General features: G+C 37.6%; 1 protein-coding gene across 1 annotated transcript in view; it reads left to right on the top strand.

Moving 5' to 3' along the window:
• LOC144979027 (uncharacterized) overlaps nt 1–12,500 on the top strand; it is a 44,347-nt gene that overhangs the window by 12,600 nt on the left and 19,247 nt on the right. Inside the window, exons 7-10 of the mRNA XM_078925642.1 lie at nt 3,477–3,551; nt 4,718–4,740; nt 5,806–5,956; nt 12,352–12,500. The exon at nt 12,352–12,500 is cut by the window's right edge and continues 9 nt beyond it. Of these exons, the coding sequence (XP_078781768.1) occupies nt 3,477–3,551; nt 4,718–4,740; nt 5,806–5,956; nt 12,352–12,500 (398 nt within the window). The remainder of the gene's footprint in view (nt 1–3,476; nt 3,552–4,717; nt 4,741–5,805; nt 5,957–12,351) is intronic.

Below are 12,500 nucleotides of genomic sequence, written 5' to 3' on the forward strand. Positions count from 1 at the left end.
GAACATTAATCTTTCTCAATTTAAGTGTGAATGATAAATGGCTACAAGCTATGGTGGATGTTGTACAAAATAGAGCATATAAAGGCATTTTTTATTAACTTGAAATTGTGGATTGAGATTGCCTGCTAAGGAAGTAACATTGAGTACACTAGTCTTGATGAAATTGAAAATTAGTAAATAAATTACCGTATTTAAATGTGCTTGTTTAACTCTCTCCTTACCGATCATTTCCGGTATTTTCCCAAAATGGCAGGCTTACCCAGCAGAAAAATGGATTTTAAAAACTTAAACAAGCTCTCTACAAAACAACTTTATGTGCTTAGTAATTAAACAAAGATCATTCTTCAAAGTTTGTGGTGTACAAAATAAATATGAAAAAGAAAAAAATGTATATTGTGTCGTAACAAATGTGGCGATTTTTGATGAAGGTGGTAAGGAGAGGGTTAAGACAATACAATTTCTAGAATGATGACAGTAAGCTGTACCATTTAGTGTGTAATTCATTCAGCCATATCTTTCATATTTTAGAGAACAATTCCCAATTTTAGATTAGTTCAGATAGGACTCAACACATGCGTTGTGTTCTTTTACATTAAAGCTTGTAAATTTTGAAAATTGTAATTGTGTATCGCTCAAAAAGAGTAAAAAATAATCCTGCTGAGATAAGATTTAGTTTTAAGTATCCACTGTCAACGGATTCATATGACGCCGAATTAATCCCGGAAGAACTAAGAAATAGTGCAGTGCCTTCCTTACTTAAGTCACAACAAGATCTTGACCGCCTCAAAACTCTGGGTTAGTGTTGATGTGACGTAACAATCCTTCTCAATAAAATTAGGACAAATTCTATGTATATGTATCACTACTTATATCTTTACCTAAAAAAATATTTTCCACTTTTGGAACAACGAAGTATCAGACCTCTGAGCAATAATTATTGAGATCTTTAACCCCTATTATAGGATCGGGCTGACCTGCCATCCGATATAAATTCCGTAAATCTAGTTTTGACGGTACCACAGTCAGTCCAGTACCACTTGCATTCTTCTCACTCAAACTGTGTACTGATCTCTCGTATACACCAATACATACATATGGAACAACATATAATCGTAAACAACATAACGATTACACACACTTCCCTAGTGACATGGAACAGTACTGTATAAGTAATCAATAATTCTATATTTAATGTATGTGTCAGTGCATGACATAATCAGTCGGAAGATGAAAATTTTGGATTTGCATTTTCTGAAAGAATATGCTCAGCATGGCATTTTAATCTTTATTTGAAGTAAATCGGGTGATTTTTCATGAAGTTATGGTCATATAATGTGAGGGAAAGATATCCAGCAACTTTTCTAAAATTTCATACTTTTTCAACTTGACTATCTAAAGAAAATATTTAGAAGTGAAATTAAGCTTTGATATTTCGCGAAGATGTACAAAAAGGGCTAATTTAATCATTTATGACAAGAACTCATTTTTGATTTTTTAAAATTGACCTTCTAACTGAACTTGGCAATATCTCAGTTCGAAGCTTTTCACCATCGTACTGATTATGTAATTCACTGTTACATGTATTTACCGCTCCTTTAACATTAAAGTCGAGCACTTTTATTTCGTGGTTTGTATATATATATATATATATATATATATATATATATATATTATATATATATATATATATATATATATATATTATTTTAATATTTACCACAATGTTTGAGTCAGTCTACATCGATGTTTCAGGCCTAATCAGCCATCGTCAGGCCTGTGTGTTACATGAGTTTGGTTTGTTGACTGTTGTTGTTTGTTGAAGTGGTTCCGGTTTGTAGTTGATTAATAAGAACTTCCGGCAATGTGGACACGTATTGTACATCTCATTTTTCGTGTTGAGTGTGGCTTCATGAGGGTGTTTGATTATAGTATATTTCTCTTCCAGGCATAAGTAAGCTACATTGTTTTGATGTTGGTGTGTATCCTGTTGCTTGAGATAAAATTTTCCATGAAAGGTTGTGGTCTAGTTTGTTGTCTTTTAATTTCCAAATATGTTCGCTTTGTTTTGTGGATGTTTTTTTTTTTTTGTTAGTGTTTCTAAATGTTGAGGTGTGGAGGTTGTATCTTGTTTTGAAATTATTTTCCGTTAGTCCTGCGTATTTTTCTTGCTTGTTTGTTTTAGTTTCGGTGACTGTGGCTTGGTAAATTAAACTTGATTCTAAACATTGTTTTTTTTAGCGGGCAATGTTCCTTATTTCTGCAGTTGCATTTTCTGGTGGGTGGGTTTTGCTCTTGTCGGTGGTTTATTAATATTTTTTTTGTTGTGGTTTGAAATTATTTGTTCTATGTTGCGCATACACGAGTAATTTATTTTTATGGTATTCCTGTTGATAAATTTATGTAACTTGTGTTTTTTTTTTTGGAAAGTGTGTATCAATTAACTTCAGGAACTGCTGTCCAATGTTTGTGCTGACGTTTTTGTCGAAAGGTGGGTTGAACCAAGTAATATGTCGTTTTCTTGTTTTGCGTTCTTCACTTGTGCGTTGAGGTTTGCGTGAGAGGGGGGCGTCTGTGTATTCAAATGGTGTGTTGTATCCGCTTTTTGTGAGTGCTTCTTTGTAGGGGGTGGCTGCGACGTTGAATATCTCTCTGTTTTCCGAAAGTTTGCTCACCCTCAGTGCTATGCTTTTTGGTATGTTTTCAATGACGGAACGGGAAAATTTGAAAATCAGGATAGAAGCAAACAAAAAAACAGTTGACTTCCTCGACATCACATTCGACATAAAATCCAATTCATTCCAACCGTTCAGAAAACCAAAAAACACCATTAGCTACATTAATAAAAACAGCAACCACCCCCGTTCCGTCATTGAAAACATACCATGTTTATTATCTTTAATTTGAAACTTGATTTGTTTTGTATGTGTTTGATTAACTAGTTAATGATTTAAGATTTTTTCAAGCCACCACCCACATGGTTTAGAAATCAATTACAATAACCTCAGCAACATTATTACCACAAATTATAAGATTCAAGATTCAATATGTACAACAGGCTAAGAGGAAAGTATCATAATTTATTTTCTCTCTTTTCCTTTTTGGATATGCATATCGATACTAATAATCAGTATGCCTGAGCCAGTCAGTTTGTTTGAAGAAGAAGAAGAAGAAGAAGAAGAAGAAGAAGAAGAAGAAGAAGAAAAGTCAGAGAGATTTTAAAAGTTGCATCAAGTGCCAAAAAAGAGTCAAGAGAGAAAGCAAACAAGATACCTCAAACGTCAAACTCATAGAAAAAATAAGCAAACAACAATGCGTGAATTCACGGGGCAACCGGCTTTCCAGCATGAAATCATTCTCAACATTTCAATTGAATGAACAAGAACAAACCAGAACACATCGAAACAAAACCAAATTTATGGTTAAATAATTTCATTGTTTCATTTCTCACTTTAAATGTTGTCTGCTCATTGATCCAGTGAAAGTGATGATGAAGGGAAACCTTCATCCATTGACTTCATAGAATCTGCAGTTGACGAAAGAACGGATAAAAGGTATGTGTTCTCTCTCTCTCTCTCTCTCTCTCTCTCTCTCTCTCTCTCTCTCTCTCTCTCTCTCTCTCTCTCTCTTTTCTTTCTTTCTTTCTTTCTTTCTCACACACTCTTTCATCTTTGTATAGGTTTAAAGTTTTCAATTTTACCCTCAACGAACATATTATAATCAAAAACATAAATGTTGCATCTGTGTGCTTCTACTAAAAACTCAATGACATCTCAGATGAACTTACATCTTTAACCAAATGCACATTAAACTTAAACCAAATTTTACATAGAACTTACGCTCTATCATTTACACAACGTCACTCATATCTTTTTTAACTCTTCATGTAGAAAATTACTCTTGTAAAAATCGGTGTTTAAGTCTGTCATGGTCATAAATGAGTATTAAGAACTACTCGACTATGCATAAAATAAAGATGTGAAGAATAAGTCCCCAGAATTTACTAGATACTTTAAAATGAAGAACAATTAACGATTTGTTTAAAATGATATAAAAAGAAAGATGAAATTTAATAAATCGAGTCTTCTGATGAATAATGATGATCATAGTTATAAATAGAAATACGAAGATATTACGTATCTTATGAGACTATTATACGAGAATGCTGGTAGACTTGTGGAGTTCCACTTCCAGTTGAGAAGGGTTGTATTATTCCTCCGACGGGCTCAGGCTTGATCCTCTCGACAGTGATCGAACTGGCAAAGGCAAAAGCTCCGGCGTGCTTGATGGGTGGAAATCGAAAGTAAGTAAATATTCCACAAAGTCCCGATAGATAAAACTCTTTAAATATATATATATAATGTGAGCAATGGAGTGGCCGGCCGTCCGGGCATAGATTGTAGAGAGAAGTGGGTGAAGAATATTAGACCTATCAGCTTTTATAATAAGTGGCTACGTGACAATGTAGAACGAAAAGTATTCACTAATTTGAAATTAATTCAAGGGAAGGCTATTAAAGTAAAGATGATCTAATATTAGAGGGTAAAGTTTTTCTAAGCCTACCGAAATATAACTGGAGTGAGATGAATTCATTTCTTACTAAAATTAAACTTTAATAAAATAAATGTGAATAATCTTTACTGTGACAAAGTCATAGTTTTGTTTTTATTTTGCTTTTAGATTATTTTGTTGCTTACTTGATATTAATTTATCCCTCCAGAGAGAGTATCCCAGATACAATTGGTGAGAGATATTGTATTCTTTGATTCATTTTTGCTGGTTTATTTAACTCTTTTAATATATTATTTCTTTGTTCTATATTTGAAAGTTGACCTTTTAAATGTATGCCAATCATATTTTTACTATCTCCGTTTAAACACAAAGTTAGCCATGATATGGTATCCTTGTCTACTCAATCATTATCATCTTCATCTTTATTATCATCTTCTTCATCATCATCATCATCATCATCATCATCATCATCATCTTCATCATCATCATCATCTTCATCATCATCATCATCATTAAATATAAATATGTACAGATGCGGTGCCAGAAAATGCAACCTGTGCCTAACAGAGAAACTGGAAATACTATTACACAACCACAGAAACAATAACACCTTAAACAAAGATCAGGACTAATGACAATGTGCTCCAATAAATTCAAGCTCAAAACACAAAAGGTTAAATAACCCTTCCCCCTCCCCCTTCCCCCTCTTTCCTCCCCCCCCCCCCCCCCCCATCTCTCTCTCTCTCTCTCTCTCTCTCTCTCTCTCTCTCTCTCTCTCTCTCTCTCTCTCTCTCTCTCTCTCTCTCTCTCTTTCTCGGCCCTATTCTACCTCCCCCTCCCCCTTCCCCACGTAACCACATTCCACAACACATCAAACACACACATATATACACCACACACAACACATACACACACACACACGCACACATACACATACACGCAATGAAAACACACTAGGTAAAACATGTCACTACACATCAACACCAACCACCTCCAAACCAACATCACAACGGAAGTAAAGATACAAGAATAACAACAATGATCCTAAATGGAATAATCATTCTACGGACATAGTATACCGACTGAAGACGTCGGTGGAAGCCACAGAAATATGTGTTTCGGCCATATAAGTGAGTGAATCCATTTATATTTTATATTAGTTCTAACCAAAGTGATCGAGATATATATATTTATAGTTCATCATCATCAACAACATCATCATTACTATTATCATCACTTTAATCATCAATTTTGATACTTGTATGTTCATTTATTTCATGTTATCTACAAATGGAGTAAGGGAAAATGACCATAACGAAAGCCTGGAATCCACAATGTTGTTCCAGTCATTTTCTTCAATTCTTGGATCAAACACTGCAAAAGCTCTCATAGTCCTGAACATTTCAATGTGCTCGGCTTTTCTTGTCCTGACGTCCATACATCAAAGGTTGGTTGTATTTAATATTTACCTGCAAAATGTTGGAATGAATATTGACATGGTATGAGCATAGCCCTATAGGATTCAATAGTCTGATGTTGCGTCCACCCAGCAACGAGCAGCTTGGTTCGAAACAAAGAAAATCGGTACTTTTTATTCTTTATGCTGGCTAGAAATATTTCACATGTCATGTGATCAGAATGTAAAAAAGTCAAAACATGATCAGAATTATAATGCTTTTTCTTGTCTAGATACATTTTTATGCTCCTCGGAGAAGTATTTCATAAGGGCGTTCGCCTTTGTCCCGATAGTTTAGAACCAGTTACTAAGTTACCATGCGTCATTACGAGGGAAGTGACGTCACGACTGTTGAAGCCTAGTACAGTTACGTCTCTCCAATGTGAACACCTCCGCTTCCAGCATCGTTCCGGATTACATCAGAAAAGTGAATGGAGCAGGTACTTATGTTGATAATAACAAGAAATGAAGTGATTAGGACAGAAGATTTTAGATGATGTGAAGAAGGAAATTTCTAGTTTGAAAGCTGACTTTGAGAAGTTGAAGAAAGTTCAGACAGAGGCAGTAGGAAATAAGGCAAAGGGAATTTCAGAGAAGGAGAGGGAGGATTTGGCAAGCAAAGCTAGTTCTGCAACTACTCAGGAGATGACTGACCGTATTCGTAGGGAATCAAACTTGGTGTTTTTTGGGGTCCCAGAAAGTCAGGCTGCAGAGCTGGAGGAGAGGATTTCTGCTGACACTGAATATGTGAAAGACCTGTGTAGTCGCCAGTTGGGACAGTCAGTGGAAGTTGTGATATGCAAGAGACTTAGACCAAAGGATGGCAAAATTGCAACCAGACCCATGTTAGTCACTGTCAAGGACAAAACGCAGGTTAATAGAGTCTTGAAGGAAGCTAGAAAACTGAAAGATGTAGATGAGTTCAAGAACGTGTACATTAAGAAAGACTCTACCCCTTTAGAAAGGCAGGAAATGAAGAATCTGATCGAGTTGAAGAACAAAAAGCGAGAGGAAACCAAGAGTCAGGGGGGGGGGGGACGAGAATTGGATAGTGAGATATGGGAGAGTTGTAAAGCAAAACAAAGGACAAACAGCAGACAAGTCGGGGGTGACCGAAGATTTCCCTCCGGTGGAAGCAAAGTAGGCAATAAGCCGAAAGACAGTGTAAATAGTCATAAAAACAGTGTACATAGTGTCTCTAGTATTAAAAACAGTGTAAATAGTGTCTCTAGTCAAAAAAAAACAATGTAAATAGCATCTCTAGTCATAAAAACAGTGTAAATAGTGTATCAAGTCATAAATCCAGTGTACATAGCGTCTCCAATCATAAAAACAGTGTACAGAGTGTCTCTAGTCATAAAACAGTACCTGTACATAATGGACCTTTAAAATGCTTTTACACAAATGCAGACTCTGTAATGAATAAAAGGAGTAAACTTTTAAGTGTGATAGCGCATGAAGGTGCATTTATTGTGTGTATTACAGAGACATTGCCAAAGAATCACAGTGGAAGGATTGAACCAGTTGAACTGCAGCTACAGGGTTATGATTGTTTTCACAATATGGGTCAGGACCAGTGCCATAGGGGTGTTGCAGTGTGGGTAAAGAAAAGTCATGGTGCTCAACCTGTGAAGCTGGATAGCAAGAATCAAACAGCACAAGAGTCAGTGTGGTGTGAGATTTCTCTCAAGTCAAAAGATAGCCTTTTAGTGGGCACAGTGTATAGGTCTCCCAGTAGTTCAAAAGAAAATGATGTTCTAGTAAATGAGCTTTTAGTCAAATTGTCAGTGGGCAGGTCTCATGTCTTGGTAGTTGGCGACTTCAACCATCCAGCACTGAAATGGGTTGATGAAATTTCTCCCAAAGACTGTGATCATCCATCGTCAAAGTTTATGGAAGCTGTTAGGGACAGCTTTCTTGTTCAGCATGTGAAAAAGCCGACACATTTTCCAAATGAACAGACCCCAAATGTTCTTGACTTAGTGTTCACCAGTGAGCAAGACATGATTGAGACAGTTAGACAAAGTGCACCATTAGGCAAAAGCCATCATCAGATTTTACTGTTTGGCTTGAAATGTTATACAGAGAGGAAAGCACAGCTTGGGAATCGTTTCAATTATACAAAAGGTGACTATAACATGCTTAGGGACTCTGTGCAATCTCTTAACATTTCTGACAAAATTAGAGACATGGACGTAACAGTTGCTTGGAATACAGTCAAGAAGGAGGTTATGTCTGTTATTGAGGTTTGCGTGCCTAAGTGAAGATTGGTGTTGCTAGTCCAGACCACAGTGGATGAACAGTGATGTGACTGCTAAAATTCAGAAAAAGAAGCACGCTTATCAAAAGTATATGCAGTCAAGAGATGGCAAGGACTACCTGCTATACACTAGTGCTAGGAACTAGGCTAAAAGTGCTTGTAGGTCCGCAGTTAGGAACTTGGAAAAGAATATTGCTCAGAACGCAAAGAAAAACCCTAAGGCATTTTTGCTTACGCCAGGACAAAAACTAGAACACAAGAGGGAGTGGCTGACTTAAAGGATGGAGAAAGAAAAGTGTCATCTGATAAAGGAAAGGCAAACGTGCTAAACTCCTTTTTTAGTAGTGTTTTCACAAATGAGGACCTTAGTAATGTACCAGAATGTGAGATGAAAGACACTGGCACTAAACTGGAGAGTATAGCTATAGACAGTGAAGATGTTCGAAAGCGACTTCTTTCATTGAATCCAAACAAGTCGCCAGGTCCGGATGGTTTCCACCCTAGGGTACTAAAGGAACTAGCTGTTCAGCTTGCTGGCCCTCTGGCTCTCGTGTTTGAGAAATCCTTGAGGGAAGGTGTTCTTCCTTCAGACTGGAAAGAAGCGCAGGTCACACCCCTGTTTAAGAAAGGAGAAAAGAGTTCACCAGGAAATTATCGGCCTGTCAGCCTTACAAGTGTGATATGCAAAGTTATGGAAGGAATTGTTAGAGACAGCCTGATTGACCATCTGACCTCAAATGAACTGTTATCAGGTTGCCAACATGGCTTTGTGTCTGGGCGTTCATGTGTAACAAACTTGTTAGCTACCCTAGAAGACTGGACATCTCTATTAGACAGTGGGTCTTCCGTAGATGCAATTTACCTAGATTTTTCAAAGGCATTTGACTCTGTCCCGCATGAGCGCCTAAAGGTCAAACTGAGGACACTTGGAGTTCAAGGTGAAGTACTTGCCTGGATTGTTAATTTTCTTACGGACAGGCGTCAACGAGTTTGTATTAACGGACAGTTGTCTGATTGGGCGTGTGTAAGGAGTGGGGTGCCACAAGGTAGTGTGCTTGGACCATCACTTTTCGTAGCATTCATCAATGATTTACCAGAGACTGTATCAGGCTTATGTTCTATGTATGCAGATGATACGAAAGTGTATGGTGAGGCTGACAGTGAGGTTGATATAAAGAGACTTCAGAGTGATCTTGATAGTTTGGTCGATTGGGCTGATACTTGGCAGCTAATGTTTAATGCCGACAAATGCAAAGTGCTCCATTTAGGCAACAAAAACCAGAAAGCAACCTACAAAATGAGAAAACATGGGAGTGAGGAGATAATTGATTTACAAGAGACAACATTGGAGAAAGATCTGGGAGTTCATATGGACCCAGAGCTCAAGTTTTCACAGCATTTGGAAAGGCAGGTCAACAAAGCTAACAGAATGCTTGGACTGATAAGGAGATCTTTTGACTATCTTGACTGTGACACTATGAAGTTAATGTTTGCAGCTTTGGTCCGACCACATTTGGAGTTCGGAAACTGTGTATGGGCACCTTACCTTGAAAAAGATAAGAAGCTTATAGAGAGTGTGCTTAGGCGAGCAACAAAGGTCGTTAGTGGACTCAAGGACTTGAGTTATGAACAGCGCCTGAAAAGAGTAAGACTGCCAAGTATAGTCTATCGGCGTTTGAGAGGTGATATGATTGAGACCTATAAGTTCACACATTGCTTGTACGCGACTCAGGATAGGCTGTTCACAGTAGACAAAAAATCAGTCACCAGGGGCCACTCATATAAACTTCTGAAACCCAGGGTTAAAACCACCCTTCGACAGAACTTTTTTACACAGAGAGTAATTGAACGTTGGGACGCATTGCCAGCAAATGTCGTTGAAGCGCCGAGTGTCAATGCTTTCAAGAATAGATTAGATGCTGTGATGGAAAGTTATGTGCATATTGTAGAAGTGCCTCCCACCCAAAATAGCTATGATCAAAAGATCAGTAGAGAAAGTGTAGTGTAGGCTAGCCCCTGATCACAAGATCAGGTAGGGAAATGCATTAGATCAGTTGTGAACAAGACATTCAGTGACTGGAAAGACTAGGCGACAGGCCAGTGGCCTAATCAAGCGACGTCGATACCTTCTATTCTATTCTATTCTAAGACAATAGAGAATGAAAATTTCGCGGCGGCGATGGGGGCTCGAATCCGCGACCTTACTGATACGACAACTCCGCCTGGTCGGGGAGAGCGTGACTCTACCGAATGAACTATCCACCACTCAAAAAAAGTAAAGTGTTTTCAAACTCTATATCTATCTTGAGCCGCTCTCCCCGACTTCTTGGGGTCATGGGTCCAATACACACAAACGCCGCAAAGTTTGTTAGCCAGCATTAAGCTTACCCCTCCCCTTGCCAACTATAGGAAAATCGTCACATTCGTTACGATACAACCAACAATTTTATCATTCTGGTATCTTTTGGACATCACAAAATTTTAAGAAAATGTGTTGTTATAGCTATAAAAACTTGACACTATATTATAGAGCTCATTTTGCTGAACAATATTGTGTATAGAATGTACTTGTTGGTATTCTGTTTGAGTAAGAAAATTCTATTTTTGTGTGGGTGGGTTTGAAGTTTTGGGGGAAAACTCTGAAAGTGGGAGGTAAGGAGAGAGTTAATGGCACTTTCCTACTCACCTCATTTCATGTCCGGATTACAGAGACACCCAGATAGTGTAATCAGTTCCTAAAGTGTACAAATAAAGAAGTAGAAATAAAAATCCGTCCCCAGCAACCTGTCTAGACAATGGAGACATGTGGATTGTGGAGTTCTGGATTAGAGAGACGCAACTCTACCTATCTTTTAACCCTCTAAAGCTGACAGAGGCTTGATAAGTTATAATGAAAGGTATCTTTATAAAGAGTGGGGGTGAGTAAACCCAGTGATTAAGGCATTGTACTGTGACACAGAATGGGTCTTGGGTCCAAGCCCCGCTTCAGGCACTTTTTTTCTCATTGGGCAAGATTATTAACCCCCAATTTGCTCACTTTGGACAACATTAGTGATTCCTGTTGACAAAATACACTTTTTTAAATAGATTATCTATATTCATGGAATGCCTATGTGGGGGTATCTCAATGTGACAACATGGGTGATTCCTGTTGACAACATACATTTGTTTGATGGATTATCTAGATTCCTTCATGGAATGCCCAGACAACACCATCTCACAATGTCGCGCTGAAGGGCGTTATTTTTTTTTTTATCTATACAATGTCCATATTGGTAACAATGCAGTTTTTGAGTGCTTGACATTAGCTCTAGCTCTCTGAAAGTTATGGTTGTAATATTCTACATTGTACAATTTGTAACATATTTTGTCAAGAAATGACTTATTTAAGTTTACTCACTAAATTTCTAAACGATATAAATGCCCGATGCAACATTTTAATGCAGACACCTGCTGGTGATATAATGGACAAGAGTCAATATGACAGCTTCAAATAAGAACAAAATTAATACCAAACACGGAATGTTTTTGAGCCCAAAACCCTTCCTCAGCCAATAACAAAAACAATAAAAACATTAATAAATCACTTTAGATCTGGACAGACAGCAGGGGAATATTTGGCACGGCTGTTCGCAAGTAAAAAGTCCCAAGCCAATAGCAACACTTAACATGAAGGATGAGAAATGACGCCATTAAGGCGCTGATATTATTTTTTTTTTTCAACAAAGACAGCACTGTTACCGGCCAGGTACTCATTTTACATCTGAGTATGATGTGAGAATCTGGGTTAGGAGCCTTGTCCTATGACTCAACTTTGCACTACTTAGAGCGGGAATCAACTAAGGGACTTGCCGGTTCGAAGGCAGTGTCCTACCACAAGACCTACCTGTTTTGTTGATAAAGGAGAAACCCGAAACGTCCATTTTATCTGTTTTCGTATATTAAATCGAAGCTTACATTCAATTTCACATTGTTATTTATTTCTTCGAGCTTCGAGCAGCAACATTTACATTACCACAAGACCCAAAGCTGTACACAAAAATACTTCTGATTACAGAGGTCTCTTGGTTGTACAGGAACGTGACTGGCAGGGTGATATTATTAATTTATATTTGTATTCCAACAGATATGAGGACAGTGTAAGCACAATTTATTACTCTGTGCTGCTCTTGTGCTTTGAAGTTTTCCTCCTGGAGCCCGTGGCTCTATTGATTTTGGCCATATTTATCAGCTTGAAAGACAAGAGGACAAGAAATCTATTTTGGGCCAAAAGGA

This window comes from Berghia stephanieae, chromosome 8, assembly GCF_034508935.2.
Source record: "Berghia stephanieae isolate SIO BIC M18660-M18661 chromosome 8, UCSD_Bste_1.3, whole genome shotgun sequence".
Taxonomy (NCBI): domain Eukaryota; kingdom Metazoa; phylum Mollusca; class Gastropoda; order Nudibranchia; family Aeolidiidae; genus Berghia; species Berghia stephanieae.